Source organism: Anolis carolinensis, unplaced genomic scaffold, assembly GCF_035594765.1.
Source record: "Anolis carolinensis isolate JA03-04 unplaced genomic scaffold, rAnoCar3.1.pri scaffold_7, whole genome shotgun sequence".
Classification (NCBI taxonomy): Eukaryota; Metazoa; Chordata; class Lepidosauria; order Squamata; family Dactyloidae; genus Anolis; species Anolis carolinensis.
In genome coordinates, this window is record NW_026943818.1 from 18525779 (window position 1) to 18551051 (window position 25273).

General features: G+C 40.5%; 1 protein-coding gene across 1 annotated transcript; it reads left to right on the top strand.

Moving 5' to 3' along the window:
* Nucleotides 1-5995: 5995 nt before the first annotated feature.
* On the top strand, nt 5996-24760 carry wdr81 (WD repeat domain 81). Its single transcript, XM_062960042.1, has 11 exons — nt 5996-6147; nt 7550-10956; nt 11587-11694; nt 11774-11970; nt 14235-14425; nt 14530-14683; nt 16045-16171; nt 17478-18095; nt 19781-19926; nt 21606-21785; nt 23453-24760. Exons 1-11 carry the CDS (start codon nt 6053-6055, stop codon nt 23774-23776), a joined length of 5547 nt encoding a protein of 1848 aa, XP_062816112.1. The 5' UTR covers nt 5996-6052; the 3' UTR covers nt 23777-24760.
* Nucleotides 24761-25273: the final 513 nt, after the last annotated feature.

The window sequence follows — 25273 nt, forward strand, 5'->3', positions numbered from 1 at the left end:
ATATATAATACATTATCAATAACATGTTACAATATAATTCTCATAGAGATATACATTCTAATACATTATATATATATAATATGAAATGTATTTTAATACATATAGTATATATAATTCCAATATAATATATGAAATGCATTCTAATACATATAATATATATATAATTCTATACTAATACTAATAATATATAATATATTATCAATATGTTACAATATAATTCTCATAGAGGTATACATTCTAATACATTATATATATATACAATATGAAATGCATTTATATATATATATATATATATAATTTCAATATAATATAATATGAAATGCATTTTAATACATATTATATATATATATAATTCTATATTAATACTAATATATAATATAATATCAATGTTACAATATATAGTATAATATCAATATATTACAATATATAATATACTATCAAATATAATATCAATCATATATAATATAATGTCAATAGTGTTTTATAATATATAGTACATAAGGAAATAGAATTTCCATGATATTATATTACATATTATAACATTAATATTAAAATATACTGTCAATAATATAACATAACAACAATATCAATATGTAAGATAATATCTATAATATAATTATATAATATATTAATTATATATATCAACTCAATGATATAGAATAATATAGTATCAATAATATATAATATTACTTTCAATGATATATTATAGGTATTACAGTATGTATAACATATTATTGATATTATATTATGTATTATAATATATAATATAATTATAATATAATTCAATGATATAATAATTATAATACATTATATAATATAAATATATAATATATTTTAAATAATATATAATAATATATAATATGATATCTGTAATATAATATAAAATATCAATAATATATTACGATATACAAAATAGTATCTCTTCTAATATATATATGCTGCCAGAGGCCTTTTCCACCTCACCGGCTCCTGCTCCTGCTGCTGCTGCTCCTTCCCCGGCGTCTTCACTTCTGCCTCAGATCAGCTGTGCGACGCCCCGCCCAGTCGCACCGCCCTCCGATTGGCAGGAGGTTTGGGCCAATCAAGAGCCCCGTCCCCGCCTCCGTCCACGCCCCCTCCCCGCTTAGAAGCCGGCTCCCGGCCGTTGATTGACAGTGTGGGCGTGGCCTCGCCGGTTGCCATGGCGAGAAAGGGGGCGGGCTGAAGCTGGCTGTGAGTTGGCATTTTCCGTCCTTCGGAGGCTCCCCCTGAGGCCCCCTCCCTCCCTGGCGGCGGTGACGTAGGCGCCCGATTCCGAGAAGTTGCTGCAAAGTGCGTGGGCCAATGGGAAGCGGCTGCGCTCCCCGGCTCCGTCCAATCAGGGCGAGGCGAGGGGGCGTGGCCGAGGGAACTCGGCTGAACCCGGTGACTTGGCAGTCCTGGCCGGGAGGAGGATGACTGCGCAGATTATTTAAAGGGACAGGCGCCCTTTTCGGAGGCCCCGGCCAATCAGCGGCCTCCACACCCCGCCCACGTGACGCCCACGCGCCGCTTCCCGGATTCCTCCGAGGCAGGAGGCGCCGGCACCCAGCATCCCTTGCGGTTTGCAATCCTAGCCCTCACGTTGGATCTATTTCAACCCCTATTGGGGCGAGGAATAAGGGAAAAGCAGGCGAAACGTCAGGAGAGAATGCTTCTGGAACATGACCATACTGCCCAGGAAACTCACAACAACGCAAAAATGGAAGTAAACTAAGACAAATAATAATAATAGCAATATAAATAATATAATCATAAACTAAGTCAAATAATATAATAATATAAAACTCACAAGCTCTGAGGATGCCTGCCATAGATGTGGGCGAAACGTCAGGAGAGAATGCTTCTGGAACATGACCATACTGCCCAGGAAACTCACAACAACGCAAAAATGGAAGTAAACTAAGACAAATAATAATAATAGCAATATAAATAATAATTGATAAACTAAGACAAATAATATAATAATATAATCCTCACAAGCTCTGAGGATGCCTGCCATAGATGTGGGCGAAACGTCAGGAGAGAATGCTTCTGGAACATAGCCATAAAGCCCGAAAAACACACAACAACCCAATATAATAAGACATAGTAATAAATTATAATAATAATGAAATAAAAAGAAAACCAATATAATAGTAATATAATATTATAAGAATACATAATATAAAATATGATAAGTAATAATAATATAGATAATAATATATACTAAGTCAAATAATATGATATGAGAATACATAATAAATTAAAATATAATGATGATAATAAATTAAAATAAAATAATACATAATAAAGGCAGAAACAATATAATAGTGATAGAAATAATATAATAATATAATACATAATAAAAATAAAATATAATAATAGGAATAAAAATAATAAAAGGGAAAAGTAATATAAAAGCAATATAAATAATATAATACATCAACTAAGACAAATAAATGTAATAGTAATATAAAGAATACATAATAAAATGATATAAAATATTATAATTAATTAAAATATAATAAATTAAAATATAATATAATAGAAAGTAATAAAATAATGAAAAGGAAAAGCAATATACAGTAGAGTCTCACTTATCCAAGCTTCACTTATCCAAGGTTCTGTATTATCCAAGGCAGACTGCCTTTTAGTAGTAATTGTTTTTTTCTAATAGGCTTTTTTCTTAATCCCTCCTTATTATCCAAGATATTCGCTTATCCAATGTTCTGCCGGCTCGTTTATCTTGGATAAGTGAGACTCCACTGTAATAGTAATAGAATAATATAATTTATAATAATAATAAATTAAAATATAATCATAAAAAGTAATAAAAACTTAAAGGAAAACAATATAATAATAATATGAATAATATAATAATAATGATATTATAATACATAAGAATACATTAAATTATAATAATAGAGCACCCGGTCATGCAGCAGGTTAAACCACTGACCGAAGGGTAAGCAGTTCGAATCTGGAGAGCGGGATGAGCTCCCGCTGTTAGCTCCGGCTTCTGCCAACCTAGCAATTCGAAAACAGGCAAATGTGAGTAGATCAATAGGTACCTCCACATGACCTTGGAGGTGTCTAGGGACAACGCCGGCTCTTCAGCTTAGAGCACCAACATTTACCTTAACTATATATATATATATATATATATATATATATATATATATATATATATTCCTTGCCCAATGATTTTGAGCCTTGGAATGCCAGCAATGCGGCCCCACCCTTCCTTTTCCTCCAGACATGCTCTTTGCTGTCATCTGCTGGCCAGACCTTGCTACTGCAGCCTCAATTCAGGCCCATACATAACACATGTTATTATTATTATCATCATTATTGTTATTATTATTGTTGTGTGACACAGCAAACAAGAGAGATATGCTGCATTTCGTATCACAAAATCACTTCCCAAGTGTCTAGGACTGTGTGAGGTATTTTCGGATGATGCGTGCAGATCCCAGTAGGGTGGTATTATTATTATTATTATTATTATTATTATTATTATTATTATTATTATTATTTGGTCATCTCAGGGGATTATCTATGCGTATATCCCTGTTGGTTATGCTGGACCACTTGGCAGCCTTCGATACCCTAAATAAATTAATTTAATTTATTTAAATAAAATAAATAAATAAAATCAAGATCATGGGGAGAGGGCCTAGTAAAGTGTTGTCGAAGGCTTTCATTTATTTATTTACAGCATTTATATTCCGCCCTTCTTTCTCACCCTGAAGGGGACTCAGGGTGGATCACATTACACATATAGGCAAACATTCAATGCCTTTTAACATAGAACAAAGACAAGACAAACATAGGCTCCGAGCGGAGCTCGAACTCATGACCACCTGGTCAGAGTGATTCATTGCAGTTAATTGCAGCTGGCTTGCTCTCCCGTCTGCGCCACAGCCCGGGATCACAGGGTTGTTGTATATATTCCGGGCTGTCTGGCCATGTTCTAGAAGTATTCTCTCCTGACGTTTCGCCCACATCTATGGCAGGCATCCTCAGAGGTTGTGAGGCATGAGGAACTAGGCAAGGAAGGTTAATTTATATCTGTGGAGAGTCCAGGGTATGAGAAGAGTTCTTTGTCAGTTGGAAGTCAGCCTGAATGTTGCAGTTAATCACCTTAATCAGCATTGGAAAGGTTTGTCTCTTGCCTGGAGAAGTTGTCCACATGAATGAATACACTGAAATGAAATGAAATCCACAAGCATGTGGACAACTTCATTTTATTTCCGTTTCATGAAATGAAATCTACAAGCATGTGGACAACTTCATTTTATTTCCGTTTCATGAAATGAAATCTACAAGCATGTGGACAACTTCAACAGAAAGGAATAAACCATGAAAATGAACAAAATCTGGCTACCAGTATTAAAAAACTCAAAAATCAGAACAGTAGATGGGAAGCAACGCTCTGAGGGCAGAGGAGCTCCAGGGATGGCTAATGACTCTGAACAAAGGATGCCCTCCAGGCAAGAGACAAACCTTTCCATTACTAATTAAGGTGATTAACTGCAACATTCACGCTGACTTCCAACTGACAAAGGACTCTTCTCACACCCTGGAATCTCCACAGATATATATTAACTTCCTTGCCTAGTTTCTCCATGCCTCACAACCTCTGAGGATGCCTGCCATAGATGTGGGCGAAACGTCAGGAGAGAATACTTCTGGAACATGGCCAGACAGCCCGGAATACATACAACACCCCTGGGCCTAGTAGTGTTTATCTAGATCCTGTTTTTGTTTTAATATCTTAATGTTAATTACTTTAAATTGCATTTATATGTTGATTGTTTCTATTGATTTTATGTTATGTTTTATTTGTATAATACGGCATTGAATTCTTGCCTAGATGTGTGTTGTATGCTGCTCTGAGTCCCCTACGGGGTGAGAAGAGCGGGATAGAAATGAAGTTAATAATAATAATAATAAGTTAATAATAGACTACAGTATCCTTTCGGGATGCCTGTTTATGTTAGATAAGTGAGACTGTACTGTATAATATAAATATAACATATAATTATATAATACAATATATAGTAGAATATATAATATAGATGTAATAAAAGATACATATTATATCTAAATTATAGCTTTTGACAACATATTATTGCTCTAATAATACAGTAGAGTCTCACTTATCCAGGCCTCGCTTATCCAAGCCTCTGGATAATCCAAGCCATTTTTGTAAGTCAATGTTTTCAATATATCGTGATATTTTGGTGCTAAATTCGTAAATACAGTAATTACTACATAACATTACAACTACTTTTTCTGTCAAATTTGTTGTATAACACGATGTTTTGATGCTTAATTTGTAAATTCATAACCTAATTGGATGTTTAATAGACTTTTCCTTGATCCGTCCTTATTATCCAAGATATTGGCTTACACAACATTCTGCCGGCCCGTTTATGTTGGATAAGTGAGACTCTACTGTACTGTGTTTACAAATTTACCACTAAAATATCACAATGAATTTAAAACATTGACTACAAAAACATTGATTATGAAAAGGCAGGCTGCGTTGTATAATCCAGAACATTGTATAAGCGAATGTTGGATAAGTGAGATTCTTCTTTAATATGAAATAATTACTGGGATAGAATAATGCAGAACAATATACTGTATAATATAAATATAACATATAATTATATAATACAATATATAGTAGAATATATAATATAAATGTAATAAAAGATACATATTACATATTATATCTAAATTATAGCTTTCGACAACATATTACTCTAATAATAAATAATAGAAGTAAAGACCATATAATATTAATATAATAATATATAATATAATACAATCTATAATATAATATATTATATAAATATAATAAAATATACATATTATATCTGTATATAATATATTTATATTTTGTATATTTATATTATATAAATACAATTTAGATATATTATGTGTCTATTAGTATATTGATTATTATCTGACACACCACAAGATGAGTCCACAGGAAACAAGATCACTCTGCTAGCTGTTGTATTGGGAACCTCTTCTACGCATGCGCGGACTTCGCTGGCTTTTCCAGCTTCCCTCTCTGTCTGGGTCACATGACCTGCGCTGTCAGCTGATCCGCGAAGAGGAGAAGCCAGGAAGGTCTGTGCCTTGAATATAAACATTATTTTATTATTCAATGTGGGTTAAAACATAATAAAGTAAAATGAGAATAATATATCTGCAATGGGGGGCTGTACTGCAAGGATAAGTTTGCATGCTTATATGATTTGCAATGGAAAAGTGGGATTAAAATAATAATAATAATAATAATAATAATATATCTTGCAATGGGGGCTGCATTGTAAGGTTGCATGGTTATATGTTTTGCAATGGGGAAGAAGTGGGATAATAATAATAATAATAATGATAAATCTTGCAATGGAGCTGCATTGTAAGGTTGCATGGTTATATGTTTTGCAATGGGGAAGAAGTGGGATAATAATAATAATAATAATGATAAATCTTGCAATGGAGCTGCATTGTAAGGTTGCATGGTTATATGTTTTGCAATGGGGAAGAAGTGGGATAATAATAATAATAATAATGATAAATCTTGCAATGGAGCTGCATTGTAAGGTTGCATGGTTATATGTTTTGCAATGGGGAAGAAGTGGGATAATAATAATAATAATAATAATGATAAATCTTGCAATGGAGCTGCATTGTAAGGTTGCATGGTTATATGTTTTGCAATGGGGAAGAAGTGGGATAATAATAATAATAATAATAATAATGATAAATCTTGCAATGGAGCTGCATTGTAAGGTTGCATGGTTATATGTTTTGCAATGGGGAAGAAGTGGGATAATAATAATAATAATAATAATAATAATAATAATAATAATAATATCTCTTGCAATGGGGGCTGCATTGTAAGGATAAGGTTTAATGGTTATATGTTTTGCAATGAGGAAAAAAGTGGGATTAAAATAATAATAATAAATCTTGCAATGGGGGCTGCATTGTAAGGATAAGGCTGCATGGTTATATGTTTTGCAATGTGGAAAATGTGGGATTAATATAGTATTATAAAGTATATAATATATATATATAGTATATTATATATATATATATATGATTATTATTTTATATTATTATGTTGACTATGTGTATTCATACCCAGCTTTATCTCTCCACCAGGAGACTCAAGGTGGCTATGCATCCATGATTAGTATTAAAATGTATTATTATTATTATTATTATTATTATTATTATTATTATTATTATTATTATTTATACCAGGCATGGGCCAACTTTGGCCTTCCCTCCAGGTTTTTTGGAATTGTGGGAGTTGAAGTCCAAAACACCTGGAGGGAAGCCAAAGTTGGCCCATGCCTGATATATAGAGAAGGCAGAATAATCATAACAATTATTATTTTTATTATTATTATGGGAAATGTGGGATAAGTATAAAGCCAAGTTAGTAATAGTAACTGGAGGCCAGTGTGATTTCTCCCAGCTGTGCTTCTGACTGGCCACCCTTTTCTAATCTTTCCCGCAGGATGGAGGCCCTCTTGGGCCAGGTGGAGAAGGACCTGGGCATCAGTCGTGGTCAGTTGGCGGCTGCGGCGGGTGGCGCTCACCTGGTGGCTCTGGTGCCCCAGAAATGGCTGTCCAGCCTGAAGGAGCGGTCCGCATTGCCACCCGGCCTGTGCCCACGTCCAGAGGGCCTGAGTGAGGTGGAGGTCCGAACCTGCCTGCAGCCCTCGGTGCATAAGCTGCCCACCGGCTGGGCACGGGTGGAGATCCACGGCCTGTGGAAGGAGCGGCTGCGCTACCGGGTGACGACTGGGCATGGCACCGAGGCCAAAGAGGGGCCGGAGACGCTGCACGGCTTCATGCGCCACGTGGCTGCTCAGAACTATCGCAACCTTTGGCGACGGGCTCACCGCCGACACGCCCAGCCCTACTCCCGGGCACCCAGCATGGCCTCTGCCCCGGTGCTGGAGGTGCTCCAGGCCGCCCTGCAGAAGCTGTACGGCTGCCCCTGGCTCCCCTGCGCTGGCTTCTCGAAGGAGGGTCCCGTCCCGAACAAGGCCCCCTCCTCGCCGCCGTGCCCGAGTCTCCTCCCGGCGGAGGCCTTGCTGGAGTCACCCCAAATGCTCTACGTGCTTTTCCCCTACGTCCAGTACTGCCTCCATGATGTGGTGACCTTCAGCCCAGCCAAGCTGACCAACAGCCACGCCAAGCTGCTCTTTGTCCTGTTTCAGGTGCTGCAAGCCATGCAGGCCTGCCACCGGGCGGGAGTGGCGTGTGGGGCCCTCTCCCTCCGCGAAGTGGTTGTCGACGAGAAGCTCTGCGCTTGGCTCAGGGTCCGGCTGCAGGACTACGAAGAGGAGGAGGAGGAAGAGAAAAAGAGCTCGAGTCCCGTTGAACGCCGTCCTGTTGATGCGCCATCCGGCAACAAGTCGCTGGGGGAACTGGTCCAGGACTGGGTCTCCGGCCGCTTGAGCAACTTCGACTACCTGATGCATCTCAACCGCCTGGCGGGCCGGCGGACAGGCGACCCCAACTACCACCCAGTGCTGCCCTGGGTGGTGGATTTCAGCACCCGCGAGGGGAAGTTCCGCGACCTCCGCAAGTCCAAGTTCCGCCTCAACAAGGGCGACAAACAGCTGGACTTCACTTACGAGATGACCAAGCAGGCCTTTGCGGCCGGAGGTGGGGGGGCAGGCTCTGGGGAGCCCCCCCACGTGCCGCACCACGTCTCAGACGTGCTTTCGGACATCACCTACTACGTCTACACGGCCCGCCGGACCCCCCGGCCGGTACTGTGTGCCCACGTGCGCTCCCAGTGGGAGCCCAACGAGTATCCGGCCAGTGTGGGCCGCATGCAGGGCTGGACGCCCGACGAGTGCATTCCCGAGTTCTTCACGGACCCGGCCATCTTCCGCTCCGTCCACCCAGACATGCCTGACCTGGAGGTGCCCCCCTGGCTCGGCTCTGGGGAGACGTTCGTGGCCGCCCACCGGGCCCTGCTGGAGAGCACAGAGGTCTCCCAGGACCTGCACCACTGGATTGACCTGACATTTGGCTATAAGCTGCAGGGCCAGGCAGCCGTACAGGAGAAGAATGTTTGCCTCCACCTGGTGGACAACCACACTCACCTGACCAGCTTTGGGGTCGTCCAGCTCTTTGACCAGCCCCACCCCCGGCGCCTGGCGGCCCTCCCCCCGCCCGAGGCCCCCCTCGCTGCCCGGCCCCTCCTCCCTGCCGTCCGCGAGGCCCGCGTCCTTGATGGACCCCCCTCCGATGGCGCCCTGGAGGAAGAGGAGGTGGAACAAGGTGCCGAAGCCTTGGAGGCCCTCCCTGCGCCCGGCAGAGGTGGAGTACCCACAGAGCCTCTGAGCCCATCTCCCGCGGAGGGCAAGGCTCTGGGCCGGAGGGCAAACAAAGGCATGGCTGCCGAAGCCGGGGAGGCGAAGATCCTCCTCCCCGACAGCTTCCGCCCGCTGCAGCCGCTGGAGGAGCTGGAGAAGCTGCACACCTTCCTCCTGCGAGCACTGCATGGCACCGGGGGCCGGGCGGAGGAGACCCTCGACGGGACACCCGTCTCCCTTTCGGACCTCTTCCAGCGGGACATGCAGGCCTTGGGTGTCCTGGTGGCCGAGATTGTCTTTGCTCCAAGGCTGCGGACGCTGGGCCCTGAGGCCTCGCTTTGGGAACGCCACCGGGCGGCCGTTGCACTGTGCCGATCACACCCCAAAGAGATCCCGCCGCCCTTGCAGCACCTCTTGGATGTCTTGCTGCAGCCCCGGGGGGAGAGCCAGCCGCGGAATGGGATGCTGTTCGTGTATGAGCCGGTATGGCAGGGCCTGCCTCCGCCGAGCCCCGCACAGCTGCTGAGCCCCTTCAGCGGGGTGCTGCCCTTCCCGCCGTACTTCCCGGCTCTGCACCGCTTCGTCCTGACCTGCTGCCAGCGCCCCGTGCGAGCGGAGGAGGGCCGTGGCCGGGAGCTGGTCTTCCGCCTGTGGCAGCAGCTGGAGTCCATCCTGGCCGTCGTCACCCCTGAGGGCCTGGAGATCCTGCTGCCCTTCGTGCTGGCCCTGATGTCCAATGAGCAGACTGCCATCCACGCCGCCTGGTACCTCTTTGAGCCTGTGGCCCGGGCGCTGGGCCCCCGTAACGCCCACAAGTACCTGCTCAAGTTGCTGGTGGCTGCCTATGAGAGCCCCCGCGGACCCCGCGGCCGGTTCTACCTCTACACAGACTGCTTCGTGGCCCAGCTGCTGGCCCGCCTGGGTCTGCCGGTGTTCCTCTCCAGCCTCCTGCCCCACATTCTGCAGGTCTTGGTGGCCGAGGGGGGCGCCACGGATGCCTTGCAGGAGGAGGAGGAGGAGGCCGGTGACGGGGTTGTCGGGGAGGAGGAGGCGGCGGCCAAGGGGTCAGCGGCCCCTCGCGAGCGGCTGCTGGACTTCCTCTCTGGGGTCAGCCTCCATGACCAGGGCTACCCGCCAGAGGGGGAGGACTTCCCGAATGGGCTCTACGTGGCCTCAGAGGGCTCCCCAGCGGGCGAGGAGGGCGACTCTCGCAGCCTGGGCCGCGTGAGTGACAGGAGCAGCGCCAGCGAGACGGAGGACCAGAAGGAGCGGTCCCTGGGCAGCAGCCAGGAGCTCAAGCACAGCGAGGAAGATGACGACAAGGAAGAAGAGGAGGAGGAGGAAGAGCGGCCGCCAGAGGAAGAGGAGGAGGAGGAGGAAAGGATGGAGGACGAGGAGGACGAGGAAGAAGAGGAGTTGGAAGAGCCCATCCAAGTATCAGAAGACGCCGGCCTGTCATCGGCAACACCCGCCGCCCAGTCTCTAGATGAGGCTGAAGATGAGGACAGCGAGGTGGCCGCAGGGACCGAGAGGGACGAGCGAGGTCTGCCGCACCCACCAGGCGACAACGAGCGGACCGTCCTGCTGGGTGAGCCCTTCTTCCCTTTATCTGGGGCACCATAGTATTGGGGGTTGTTGTCATCTCCCGTGGGGCACATCTCCTAATGTGTTAGGGATTCCTCTTCTTCAGAAGAGGAAGGGGGGCAGGAAAGTGTTCATGAATCTGAGGGCGAGTTGGAATCTGAGGAGAAGATTTTGCAAGTACCCACATTTCAGGAGAGGCGAAAGGAAACAGAGCAGAGAAGTCGTTCAGCTAGAATAGCTGCCAGAAATGCAACTGAGTAATTAGGAACTGCCCTGGCAGCGGTGAGGGGACTCAGGGCTATAAAGCAGAAGCAGGTGCAGCCAGCTCTTGCTGGTAACAAACTGACTCTAATGCCTTCGCTCCCTTTGTGCCTGCTTTGAGTCTGCATCCGGATTTATTGCTGTTTCTTTGTCTGAAGTAAGACTGCTATTTAATTTGGGAGTTTATCAGAGACTGTGTTTGCTCTATGACTTCCTTGCTTCCTTTGTATTATTCCACTGAGTGAGCTGTACTTTATGTTTTGCTGAATTAAAGCAGTTATCATGTACTTACCACAGTGTTTGAAGGCTGTTCTTGAAAGACAAAGCAGGACACAATGCTCTTATGGTGACCCTATGTCTCATCTCTCCCCAGACACGGCCTGCAAGATGGTGCGCTGGCTCTCGGCCAAGCTGGGCCCCACCACCGCCTCCCGCTACATCGCCAGGAACCTCCTCCGCCTCTTGACCTCCTGCTACGTCGGTAAGAGGGTCGTCCCGGAGAGGGGATGCGGGGTCCATGCCCGGCGTGGCACCGCTCTCACCGCCCTGTTTCTGTGCAGGTCCCGCCAGGCAGCAGCTTGTGCCCGGAGTGGCGTCCGAGGAGAGCGGCTCGCTGGGCGGCGGGAGCATCTTTCAGGAGCGGCTGGTGCTGGGCGATCTGGTCTCAGAGCCTGTCCTGGCCTGCCTGGCACACCTGGCACACCTCTACGGGGAGCCCGTCCTCACCTACCTCTACCTGCCCTACGCTGCCTACCTGGTCAGTCTCAAAGCAAGCATTTACGGTCGGAGGGGGGGGGGCTGTTGCCTCCCTGAGTGTTTTGTTGCACTGTAATAAATAAACATAATATTATTAATAATAATAACAACAACAACAAGAACACATCACAGAGTCCTAAACGCTTGGGAAGTGTTCGACTTGTGATTTTGTGATACAAAATCCAGCACATAGATCTCATTTGCTGTGTCAGACTATGTCTTTGTGTCAATAGTAATAATAGTAGTAGTAGTAGTAGTAATAATAATAATAATAAACGCTTGGGAAGTGTTCGACTTGTGATTTTGTGATACGAAATCCAGCATATAGATCTCGTTTGCTGTGTCAGACTATGTCTTTGTGTCAATAGTAATAATAGTAGTAGTAGTAGTAGTAATAATAATAATAATAAACGCTTGGGAAGTGTTCGACTTGTGATTTTGTGATACGAAATCCAGCATATAGATCTCGTTTGCTGTGTCAGACTATGTCTTTGTGTCAATAGTAATAATAGTAGTAGTAGTAGTAGTAGTAGTAATAATAATAATAATAATAATAATAATAATAATAATAAATGCTTGGGAAGTGTTCGATTTGTGATTTTGTGATACAAAATCCAGCATATAGATCTCATTTGCTGTGTCAGACTATGTCTTTGTGTCAATAGTAATAATAATAATAATAATAATAAACGCTTGGGAAGTGTTCGACTTGTGATTTTGTGATACGAAATCCAGCATATAGATCTCGTTTGCTGTGTCAGACTATGTCTTTGTGTCAATAGTAATAGTAGTAGTAGTAGTAGTAATAATAATAATAATAAATGCTTGGGAAGTGTTCGATTTGTGATTTTGTGATACAAAATCCAGCATATAGATCTCATTTGCTGTGTCAGACTATGTCTTTGTGTCAATAGTAATAATAATAATAATAATAATAATAATAATAAACGCTTGGGAAGTGTTCGACTTGTGATTTTGTGATACGAAATCCAGCATATAGATCTCGTTTGCGGTGTCATACTATGTCTTCGTGTCAATAATAGTAGTAGTAATAATAGTAGTAGTAATAATAATAATAATAATAATAATAATAATAATAATACATCACACAGTCCTAAATGCTTGGGAAGTGTTCGACTTGCGATTTTGTGATACGAAATCCAGTATTTCGATCTCATTTGCTGTGTCATACTCTGTCTTTGTGTCAGTAGTAGTAGTAATAATAATAATAATAATAATAAGCAAGGTTTTTGGGTTGGGTGAATCCATTGCTTCCCTTGGAATAAATAAACATAATATTAATAATAGTAGTAGTAGTAGTAGTAATAAGCAAGGGTTCATGGTTGGAAGGATTTCCATTGCCTCTGGTATAAATAATATTATAATTATAATTATTACTACTGGTATTGAGAATAATAAAATTATTAACAATAGCAATAATAATACTAACAAAAATGATAACGGTTGGGGGGGTGTCCATTGCCTCCCATGGGTATGTGTATGATAATAATAATACACACACATATACAAATATAATGTAAGTGAATATAATAATAATAATAATAATAATAATACAAACACATATACAAATATAATGTAAGTGAATATAATAGTAATAATAATACACACATATACAAATATAATGTAAGTGAATATAATAGTAATAGTAATACACACACATATACAAATATAATGTAAGTGAATATAATAATAATAATAATAATAATAATAACACACACACATATACAAATATAATGTAAGTGAATATAATAATAATAATAATAATACAAACACATATACAAATATAATGTAAGTGAATATAATAGTAATAATAATACACACACATATACAAATATAATGTAAGTGAATATAATAGTAATAATACACACACATATACAAATATAATGTAAGTGAATATAATAGTAATAGTAATACACATATACAAATATAATGTAAGTGAATATAATAGTAATAATAATACGCACACATATACAAATATAATGTAAGTGAATATGATAGTAATAATAATACACACACATATACAAATATAATGTAAGTGAATATAATAATAATACACACTCATACGAATATAATGTGTATAGCTGCATACCTCTATATGTACTGTATTTATGTGTGTGTGTATGGATGGAGGAGGAGCCCCCAGTGGCGCAGCGGATTAAACCGCAGAGCTGCTGAACTAATACATAGAGAGATGCATAGATAGATAGATCGGGAACTAATGACATAATACATCATCTTCTTTAGGTGGCTCCTGGCATTGGTGCGTCCGCCGGGCGACTGAACAGCCGCAAAGAGGCCTCTCTCCTGGCGGCGGTGACGTTGACCCGCAAGGCGGTGGCCTCGCTCTCGGACTCCACCCTGATGGACATCCTCCCCAAAGTCAGCCAGGAGGTCCTGCAGCCCACCCTCGACTTCCTCACTTCGCCCATCATCAGGTAAAGCGGGGGCCGGGCTGTGCTTGAGCCCACCTGGCCGGGACTGGGACCCCTGGAGGTCATCCAGACGGGTCTCACGCACACCCGCCTCCCTCCTTTCCCAGTTTCCCCGGCGGAGCCCAAGCCCGGACCGCCCTGTGCCTCAAGACCGCCAGCTTGGCTGCCCTGGTGTGTTTGCGCATCGGGTCGGAGATGGCGCAGCAGCACCTGAGCGACACCCTGCGCACCTTCTTCCAAACCTTTTCCATCGCAGAGCAGGTGAGTGACTCAGGGCATACATACACATACTCATCATCATAATGTATAATATCATAATACCTTCTAATACTAATCATGGAAACACAGTAAAGACTTTCTGTATATATTTCAGATTTCAATATTAATGTCAAAAATACGTAGTATGATTTTACATAGGATTTGTGCTACATTAGAACAGTAAAGACAAATATCACTTAAGTAAAATAAACATTAAATATTAAATAACCAAAAAAATAAAATAAGGTGTAAACACTAAGCTAATCTGGGAATCTACTATTGCAACATATCCAATGAAGTGGTTTAAAACCAGTATAAAAAAAAGATTAGGACTAAGTACGTTCCAGTTTCCTTTCTGGAGGGAAAAGGCAGGGTATGAATACATAATAATAATAATAATGTATAATATATAATAATAATACTATATTATTATACCTTCTAATACTAATCATGGATACAGAGCCACTTTGAGTAAGCTTTCTGGAGGGAAAACGCAGGGTATGAATACATAATAATAATAATAATAATAATAATAATAATAATAATAATAATAATAATAATAATAATAATAATACATCACACAGTCCTAGACACTTGGGAAGTGTCCGGCGTGTGATCCAGTAGAACAGTCAACAGAGTGTCTGCTGTGGACTCAACTTGTTGTGTTTCAAATAATAATAATAATGATGTATAATATATAATAATAATATATTATTATACCTTCTAATACAAATCATGGATACAGAGCCACTTTGAGTAACCTTTCTGGAGGGAAAAATCAGTGATCCAGTACAACAGCCAGCAGAATGTCTGCTGTGGACTCATCTTGTTCTGTTTCAAATAATAATAATGATGATGATGTGTAATATATACTGTAATAATAATAATAATACATCACACAGTCCTAGACACTTGGGAAGTGTCCGACGTGTGATCCAGTACAACAGCCAGCAGAGTGTCTGCTGTGGACTCATTGTGTTGTGTTTCTAATAATAATAATAATAATAATGAAATCCAGCATGTCTATCTCGTTTGCTGTGTCATACAACAACAACAACAATAATAATAATCATCATCATCATCCAATTCAATAGCCAGCAGAGTGTCTGCTGTGGACTCACCTTGTTGTGAAAAATAATAATAATGTATAATATATAATAATAATACTATATTATTATACCTTCTAATACTAATCATGGATACAGAGCCATTTTGAGCAACCTTTCTGGAGGGAAAAAGCAGGATATGAATAGATGATGATAATAATAATAATAATAATAATAATAATAATAATAATAATAATAATAATAATAATAATAATTTGCTGTGTCATACAATAAAATAATTGCTTTGTTCCCACCCAGGACGTGATGCTGCTGCCCCCCGGTGTGAGGACGTCTCCCCCAGACCCCTCGGTTCTTTTGGAGCTGCAGAAAGTCTTCAGTCCAGAGATGGCCTACATGACCTTCGTCCCTTTCTCGTGCTTGTTAGGTAGGAGCCGCCCGCCTCTTGCATCATGCATCGTGGGCTTTGTAGTCTCTATATGTGTCTAAATGGGTTATATAATAAATATAAATAATAATAGATACATATTGTATTAGTATTAGTCTATCTTCTATGCAGATTTTGTATGTGTCTGAGGTATAGATGATGATAATAATAATAATAATAATAATAATAATAATAATAATAATATGTGTTGTATTTGTCTTCATATAAAGTGGGGTATAATAATAATACTACATTGGATTAGTTAATCTTCAGTGCAGATTCTGTATATATGTGTCTAAATGAGGTATATAAAAATATAATAGACATTAGTCTATCTTCTATGCAGATTATATATGTGTCTAAGTGAGGTATAGATAATAATAATAAAATAATAATAATATATATTGTATTTGTCTTAATATAAAGTGGGGTATAATAATAATAATACTTGGAAAGTGTTCGACTTGTGATTTTATGATATGAAATCCAGCATATCTATCTTGTTTGCTGTGCCATACAATAATAATAATAATAATAATAATAAATACACAGTTTACCTTCAGTGCAGATTCTGTATATATGTGTCTAAATGGGGTATATAATATAATAATAATAATAATAATAATAGATACATATTATATTAGTGTTAGTCTATCTATGCAGATTATATATGTCTAAGTGAGGTATAGATGATAATAATAATAATAATAATAATAATACATACATATTGCATTAGTGTTAGTCTATCTTCTATGCAGATAATATATGTGTCTAAGTGAGGTATAGATAATAATAATAATAATAATAATAATAATAATAATAATAATAGATATTATATTAATCTATTTTCTATGCTGATCCTGTCCATGTACAATAAATATAAATAATAATAATAGTAATAGTTACATATTGCATTAGTATTAGCCTATCTTCTATGCAGATTATATATGTGTCTAAGTGAGGTATAGGTAATAATAATAATAATAATAATAATAATAATAATAATAATAATAATAATAGATAAGTGCGCACATCATCCGAAAATACAGGGAAGTATTTGCTTTGAATGCGATTTCCTGCTTCTTGGCAGGGGGTTGGACTGGATGGCCCATGAGGTCTCTTCCAACTCTACTATTCTATGATTCTATGATTCTATGAAGTGTTCGACTTGTGATTTTGTGATACGAAATCCAGCATATCTATCTTGTTTGCTGTGTCATAATAAAATAATAGATAGGTATTGTATGAGTCTATGTATCTTCTATGCCGATCCTGTCCACGTACAATGCTCTCCTTTCTTTTGCAGGGGACGTGATGCGGGCTGTGGTCCCCAACCATGCCACGGTGGGGCACCTGGCGGGGCTCTTCCTTCCCGGCGTGGCCCCCCGAAGCCAGCCGTGCCCCAGTGAGGGGGGTCCAGAGGTGCCGCCGGAGTCCCCCCCGAGCGGGGCCTGCGAGGAGGGCCGCTCGGGCACCTTTGGGGGGGTGCTGGTGGGCAACCGGCTGCAGGTCCCGGCCACGGCGGAGGGTCCGGCCCGCCCGGCCCCGAAGGAGGGCCTCCCGCGCAGCGCCCGGCTGCTGAGCGGCAACTGGCTGGCCTACTGGCAGTACGAGATCGGGGTCAGCCGCCAGCAGGAGGCCCGCTTCCACTTCCACCAGATCCGGCTGCAGGGCTTCGCGGGACACGCGGGCGCCGTCAAGTGCCTGGCCCCGCTCTCCGGGGAGGACTTCTTCCTCAGCGGCGGGAAGGACCGCAGCGTGCGCCTCTGGCCCCTCTACAACCACGGGGACGGCACCTACGAGGCCCCGCCGCGGCTCACCTACGCCCAGCACCGCAAGCCCGTCTTCTACGTGGGCACCCTCGAGGGGCCCCAGCTGGCCCTCAGCTGCGATGGAGCCCTCCACCTCTGGGACCCCTTCACCGGTGAGCAGAAAAGAGTGGACCGCATGGCCTTCGGGGGGCCCTTCCCACTCTAGCATTTAGTCTATCTATTTATTTATTTATTAGCAACATTTCTATCCCACCCTTCGCACCCCAAAGAGGACTCAGGGCTGGCTAGTAACCAGCTGCAATAAATCACTACTGACTGAAAGGTCATGAGTTCGAAGCCCGGGTCGGGTTAAGCCCCCGACCATTAAATAGCCTGGCTTGCTGTTGACCTATGCAGCCCCGAAAGACAGTTGCATCTGTCAATTAGGGAAATTTAGGTACGCTTTATGCGGGAGGCTAATTTAACTAATTTACATCATCATAAAACTGCCAGCAAAACACGAGGAAAGGAATGAGGAAGTACAGCCACTAGTGGATGATGAAACAACAGTTCCCCCTGTGGCCGGAATCGTGAAGCTGGAAAAAAAAATGTTAAATGCCTCTGTGTCTGTCTATATATGTTGTTTGTCTGTTGGCATTGAATGTTTGCCATATATGTGTTCATTGTAATCTGCTCTGAGTCCCCTTCGGGGTGAGAAGGGCGGAATATAAATACTGTAAATAAATAAATAAATAAATATACATACAATATATTATATTATTAATATAGCACAATATAAGCATTATATATTATTATATTGTACTATTTATTTATTAGCGACATTTCCATCCCACCCTTCGCACCCCAAAGAGGACTCAGGGCGGCTTACAAGTTATATATACATACAATATATTATATTATTAATATAGCACAATATAAGCACTATGTATTATTATATTGTACTATTTATTTATTTATTCGCGACATTTCCATCCCACCCTTCTCACCCTGAAGGGGACTCAGGGTGGCTTACAAGTTCTATATACATACAATATATTATATTATTAGTATAGCACTATATAAGCACTATATAAGCATTATATATTATTATATTGTACTATTTATTTATTTATTTATTTATTGGCGACATTTATATCCTGCCCTTCTCACCCCGAAGGGGACTCAGGGCAGCTTACAAGTTATATATACATACAATATATTATATTATTAATATAGCACAATATAAGCATTATATATTATTATATTGTACTATTTATTTATTAGCGACATTTCCATCCCACCCTTCTCACCCTGAAGGGGACTCAGGGCAGCTTACAAGTTCTATATACATACAATATATTATATTATTAGTATAGCACTATATAAGCACTATATAAGCATTATATATTATTATATTGTACTATTTATTTATTTATTTATTTATTGGCGACATTTATATCCCGCCCTTCTCACCCCGAAAGGGACTCAGGGCAGCTTACAAGTTATATATACATACAATATATTATATTATAGATAGATAGTCAGATGTTTGGGGTTAGTCTGGATGGTCTTTGGGGTCTCTTCCAACTCTAGAATTCTATCTATCCATCTTTGTAACTGTATAGGAATGTAGTTTTCTAACTTTTCTAATTCTGTGAATTGCTGATGCTCCTTTGCTCCGATGCGTGTTTCCCGCATGGAAAAAATTGCTTATGTTTTTGCTGCCGATTCACATTGCTGACATGCTTTTTTCCCTCTTGGAAATTACGGATGGCGCTCCTGCCGGCCTTATGCAAATATGAGTGTCAAACATATTGTTGTATTATTATGATATGATTATAGATTTCCTCCTCCGTAGGGAAAACTGTCCGCACCTTCGAGGCCCTGGACCACAAGGCACCCGTCACGGCCGCCAGCGCCATGCCCGCCCCCTTCGGCAGCGCCTGCGTGGCCAGTGCCGACTCCGTCCTGCGCTTCATCGACCACCGCAAGCCGGGCGTCCAGGTAAACATGGGGGAGAATGACATAGATAGATAGATAGATAGATAGATAGATAGATAGATAGATAGGACATAGATAGATAGATGGATAGATAGATAGAAAGATAGAGACATAGATAGATAGATAGATAGATAGATAGATAGAGACATAGATAGATACATAGACCTATCGATAGATAGGAATATAGATACATAGATCGATAGAGACATAGATAGATAGATAGATAGATAGATAGAGACATAAAGACATAGATAGATAGAGACATAGATAGATAGAAAGATAGAGAGATAGATAGAAAGATAGATACATAGATAGAGACATAGATATATAGATGGATAGAAAGATAGAGATAGGTAGAAAGATAGATACATAGATAGATAGAGACATAGATAGGAATATACATAGATGGATAGAGACATAGATAGAGACAGATTGATCAATAAATCGGAAGATAGATAGATGCATAGATAGATAGAAAGATGTGTAGATAGATACACTTAGACATGTGTTGGTAGGAAAATAGATAGATACATAGATCAATCAATAGATAGGAAGATGGATACACAGACAGATAGATGCATAGATAGAGAGATAAATTCATAGGGAGATGCATAGATAGATACATAGACACATAGTAGGTAGGTAGGTAGGTAGCTATATAAATCAATTGATAGGAAGATAGATAGATGCATAGATAGAGATGCATAGGGAGATGAATAGATAGATATATAGACAGGTAGGTAGATAGTTATGAGGATAGATAGCGATATAGATCGATCGATAGGAAGATAGATACACAGATAAATACATACATACATACATACATAGGTGCATAGGTAGATAGATAGATGCATAGATAGATGCATACATACATACATACATAGATGCATAGTTAGATAGATGCATAGATAGATAGATAGATAGATAGATAGATAGATAGATGCATACATACATACATAGATGCATAGTTAGATAGATGCATAGATAGATAGATAGATAGATAGATAGATAGATGCATACATACATACATAGATGCATAGTTAGATAGATGCATAGATAGATAGATAGATAGATAGATAGATAGATACATACATACATACATACATACATACATACATACATAGATGCATAGATGGATGCATAGATAGATAGATAGATAGATAGATAGATAGATAGATAGATAGATAGATGGATGGATAGATACATTGATAGATAGATAGAGAGAAGCATAGATAGATACATAGACACATAGGTAGGATAATGGATAGATACATTGATTGATAGATAGGAAGATAGATACACTGAAACATAGATAGATGCAGATAGATAGATAGAGTAATAGATAGAGAGAGAGAAGCATAGATAGATACATAGACACATAGGTAGGATGATGGATACATAGACTGATTGATAGATAGGAAGATAGATACACCGAAACATAGATAGATAGCTGCATAGAGACATACATACATACATGCATAGGTAGATAGATGTATAGATAGATTCATACATGCATACATACATGCATAGGTAGAGAGAAAGAGAGAGAGAGACATGCATAGATAGATACATAGATCGATTGATAGATAGGAAGATAGATACACTGATACATAGATAGATAAGTGATCCTCCATCCCAAAGAGAGCACCCTAGACATGGACCCTGCCGTGTCTTTCCTCCAGCATGAATTCCGACTGGCCAGTGGGGTCAACGCGGGCCTCATCCGCTGCCTGGCGGTCAGTCCGAGTGGCCGGAGCGTGGTGGCCGGCTTCTCCTCGGGCTTCATGGTGTTGCTGGACACCCGCACGGGGCTGGTCCTGCGGGGATGGCCTGCCCACGAAGGGGACATCCTGCAGGTCAAGGTGAGCAAGGGGCAGGGCCTCTATGCATCTCTTTATCTAGTATTACTTTATTATATATTACTAGCTGTGCCCGGCCACACGTTGCTGTGGCGAAGTGTGGTGGTATGGGAAATAAAGACTGTATTGAGGAATTGGTAGTAGTTAGTATATGTTACTTCCTGTATTTAATAGGCAGTGTGGAAGAGGCCTAAGTGGAACTCTGCCTGTCCCCTGGGTGCCATTGTGGCTGAGGGGATTTCTATGCCTACCCTTCTGACTGGCAGCCAGGGGGAGAACGGCTCTTCCTTGTCCTCTGTAATTTGGACTTTATTTTTCTAGGGTTTTTTGATTGAAAGACATAGATTGGATGACAATAATAATAATAATAAGTTTATTTTTATACCCCGCCTCCATCTCCCCCGAAGGGGACTCAGGGCGGCTTACATGGGCCAAGCCCAGGATAAAGACGATAACAATATAAAATACATCCATAGACAAAAACCTACACAATTATAAAATTCAAACATTATATACTATATCTTTTCTGGCCAAATTTGGTGTGATTTGGCTTAGTGGTTTTGTTTTTTACTTCATGGGAAAAACGCCCATTACATTTTTCTATATATAGATTATGTCATTATTATATTATTACTTTATTATGTATCATTATATCATTATTATATTATATTGTTACTTCATTATATATAATTATTTTTATTACCATATATACTTGAGTATAAGCTGACCCAAATATAAGCCGAGGCACCAAATTTTACCACAAAAAAACTGGGAAAACATTAACTCCAGTATAAGCCGAGGGTGGTAAATTTCAAAAATAAAAATAGATACCAATAAAATTACATTAATTGAGGCATCAGTAAGTTAAATGTTTTTGAATATTTACAACAAGCTCTAATTTAAGACTGTCCAACTCATTGAATCATTATTCTCATCTTCTTCAATGTAAATATGCATATGTATCCTTTTAATAATAATAGAGTAAAATAATACATGTAATAATAATAATAATAATAAAAAATACAGGAAAATAATACAAGTAATCATAAATAGAGTGAAATAATAAATGCAATAATAATAATATCAGAGTGAAATAATAAATGTATTAATAATAATTACCATTCCTAACAGCTTAAGCGGCTGAGGGGCAAAAGGAATGGTGGGAGTTGTAGTTAAAATTGTAGTTAAAATGGAACACGCCCATCTGTATTTTAGAATGTGTTTTATGAATGTTCGATGTAAGTTAATAATTTTAACTGTTTTATAGTGCATTGTACAATTTATATATGTGTGTATTTTATTGTAAGCCGCCCTGAGTCCCCTGTTGGGTGAGAAGGGCGGGATATAAATATTGTAATAAAATAAATAATAAAAATAGAGTAAAATAAATGTAATAGTAGCAACAATAATAGAGAAAAATAATAAATGTAATAGTAGCAACAATAATAGAGAAAAATAATAAATGTACCATATCTTCTCGAGTATAAGCTGACCCAAATATAAGCCAACCAGGACCCTCACTGGGTATAAGCCGAGGGGGGGCTTTTTCAGTCTTAAAAAAAGGGCTGAAAAACCCGGCTTATACTGAAGTATATACGGTATATTACTTTATGACATATGATGATGATAATACATCCTGATTGTGTGCCCTTTGCCATTGTGTGTTGCAGGCCACGGAGGGCAACCTCTTGGTGAGCACCTCCTCGGACCAGGCGCTGACGGTGTGGAAGGAGCTGGAGCCCAAGCCGGTGCAGAACTACAAGTCTCCCTGGGAGCCGGTGCACGCCTTCGACCTCTTCCCGGGCGGGCAGGTGGTGGCCGGGACGGCGGGCAACCGCATTGGGGTCTACGCCCTGCAGGAGCCGCTCCCGCCCAGCCTCACCAAGCTCAGCTCCGAGAACTTCCGGGGCACGCTCACCAGCCTGGCCGTGCTGCCCACCAAGGGCCAGCTGCTCCTGGGCTCCGACAACGGTGCCCTCCGCCTCCTGGCTTGACCACACTGCCCTGACCTCACCGAATGTGCCTGGGCACTCACTCGGGGAAAAGTTTCCCCCAGAGAACATGGGGAGCCCTATGGGACCAAAGCACTTGCATCTTGTCCAGAGTTGTACAAACATGCAGATAGGAATACACACTGTGGAGCTTGCAATGGCCCTTGTCGTCATTTGTGAGCCATTGAGGGCTTGAGTAGGGTTGTCAGTGGATTGTACTAACATGCGGATAGGAACATACACTGTGGAGCTTGCAATGGCCCTTGTCGTCATTTGTGTGCCATTGAGAGCTTGCATAGGGTTGTCAGTGGATTGTACAAACATGCAAATAGGAATACTCACTGCAGAGCTTGCAATGACCCTTGTCGCCCGTCGAGTGTGAGACTTAGGGCTTGAATAGGGTTTCCAACAAATTGTACAAAGACCTAATGGTAATAAACACTGTGGAGCTTGCAATGGACTTTGTTGTCGTTTGTGTGCAATTGAAGGTTTCAATAAGAGTTTCCAGCAGATTGTACAAACGTGCAAATAGGAATTTGCGGAGCTTGAAAATACACACTGCGGAGCTTGCAATGGACCTTGTTGTCGTTTGTGTGTGACTGAGGGCTTGAATGGGGTTGTCAGTGGATTGTACAAACGTGCAAATAGGAATACACACTGCAGAGCTTGCAATGGACCCTGTTGTCGTTTGTGTGTGATTGAGGGCTTGAATAGGGTTGTCAGTGGATTGTATAAATGTGCAAATAGGAATAAACACTGCGGAGCTTGCAAATACACACTGCGGAGCTTGCAATGGACCTTGTCGTTTGTGTGCGATTGAGGGCTTGAATGGGGTTGTCAGTGGATTCTACAAACGTGCAAATAGGAATACATACTGCGGAGCTTGCAATGGACCTTGTTGTGGTTTGTGTGCAATTGAGGGCTTGAATAGGGTTTCCAACAAATTGTACAATGATCTAATGGTAATAAACACTGTGGAGCTTGCAATGGACTTTGTTGTCGTTTGTGTGCGAATAAGAATACACACTGCGAAGCTTGCAATATAATATTATTGTACTACTACTACTAATAATATACTATTATAATTGTATATTTATATTACATGCCATATTACTAATAATATTGCAAATATAGTCGTATAGTACAATATAATAGTATATGATGCTTATATTGTGCTATACTAATAATATAATATATTGTATGTATATATAACTTGTAAGCTGCCCTGAGTCCCCTTCGAGGTGAGAAGGGCGGGATATAGATGTTGCTAATAATAATAAATATTGATAATAATATTATAATGTAATACAATATAATAATAATAATACACTATTATAATTGTATATTTATATTACATGCAATATTACTAATAGTATTGCAACATAGTTGTATAGTACACTATAATAATATATAATGCTTATGTAGTGCTTATATTTTGCTATACTAATAATATAATATATTGTATATACATATAATATTGATAATAATATGATGTAATAC